This window comes from Myotis lucifugus, unplaced genomic scaffold, assembly GCF_000147115.1.
Source record: "Myotis lucifugus unplaced genomic scaffold, Myoluc2.0 scaffold_45, whole genome shotgun sequence".
NCBI lineage: Eukaryota > Metazoa > Chordata > Mammalia > Chiroptera > Vespertilionidae > Myotis > Myotis lucifugus.
Window position 1 is genome coordinate 4,830,214 of NW_005871093.1, and position 931 is coordinate 4,831,144.

Below are 931 nucleotides of genomic sequence, written 5' to 3' on the forward strand. Positions count from 1 at the left end.
CATGCTACCCATGGCCTTCATGAAAAACTCGGACAGGGCTGTGACCTCCGCTGGGGGGTTGTGGGGGAAGTTGCAGACGCCGAGGTCCGATTGCATAGTGCCCTGGCCTTGGCCAAGATCTGCAAGATTTGCAGCTCCAATGTGCACCTTAGAGTCTTTGCATTTTGGGAAAGACCCACCAGCAAAGCCTTTGAGGACATGGGCTAGCATCAATGCTGGGGTCAGTGGCAGGGAGCTGTTCATCTGAATATTTGCTAACTGAGCAGGTGCCTCCTCCCTCTACCTAAAGTGCAAATGTTTTGTCAACTAAGGCGCACACACGAAGTCACTCACTGCCGTGACTCCCCTCCCTGCGCACTGTGCCCAGCCCTTCTTCGGGGCTGTTCTGTGGTGGAGCCAGAGTTCTAGCAAACGGCTGACCAAACAAACGGCCAGCGGGAGCCACGAGTTCCCTTTGCATTTGGCCTTGTGCAAACCTGATCTTGGCCAAGGCCAGGGCAGTATGCAACCGGACCTCGGCTTCTGCAACTTCCCCGCACCCTCCCCCCGCCCAGCAGAGGTCAGAGCCCTGTCCGATTTCTAGCCCAGCACCCCCTGGAGTCTCTGCGGAGCCACTGTCCACTCTAAGCAACATTTATTGAGGGTGGCGGAGAGCGAGGTGGGGCGGGGCCCGGAGTGCCTTAGGTAACCAGACCTCAGGCTCTCATCACATAGAGACAGGGATCCCGGCGGAGGGCACGGAGCGCCATCGAGGGTGGAGCTCGGCCTCAGACGCGGGACGCCAGCTTCCGCTTCGTGCTGTCGCTGCAGCGGTGCAGGATGAGGTCTGCGCTGGGCCGCGGGGGCACCGCCGGCTGCGGCTTCGGGCGGTCGGTCTCCTCGGCTGGCAGAGGGCGCGGCCGGGTAAGAGGCCCCGCCTCGCCCCCGGCCC

At 61.8% G+C, this 931-nt stretch overlaps 1 protein-coding gene across 1 annotated transcript in view; it reads right to left on the reverse strand.

Moving 5' to 3' along the window:
• Positions 1–767: 767 nt before the first annotated feature.
• Positions 768–931, reverse strand: part of NCF1 (neutrophil cytosolic factor 1) — a 17,720-nt gene continuing 17,556 nt past the window's right edge. The window contains exon 6 of the mRNA XM_023753413.1: positions 768–883. Coding sequence (XP_023609181.1) covers positions 768–883 — 116 coding nt within the window. The remainder of the gene's footprint in view (positions 884–931) is intronic.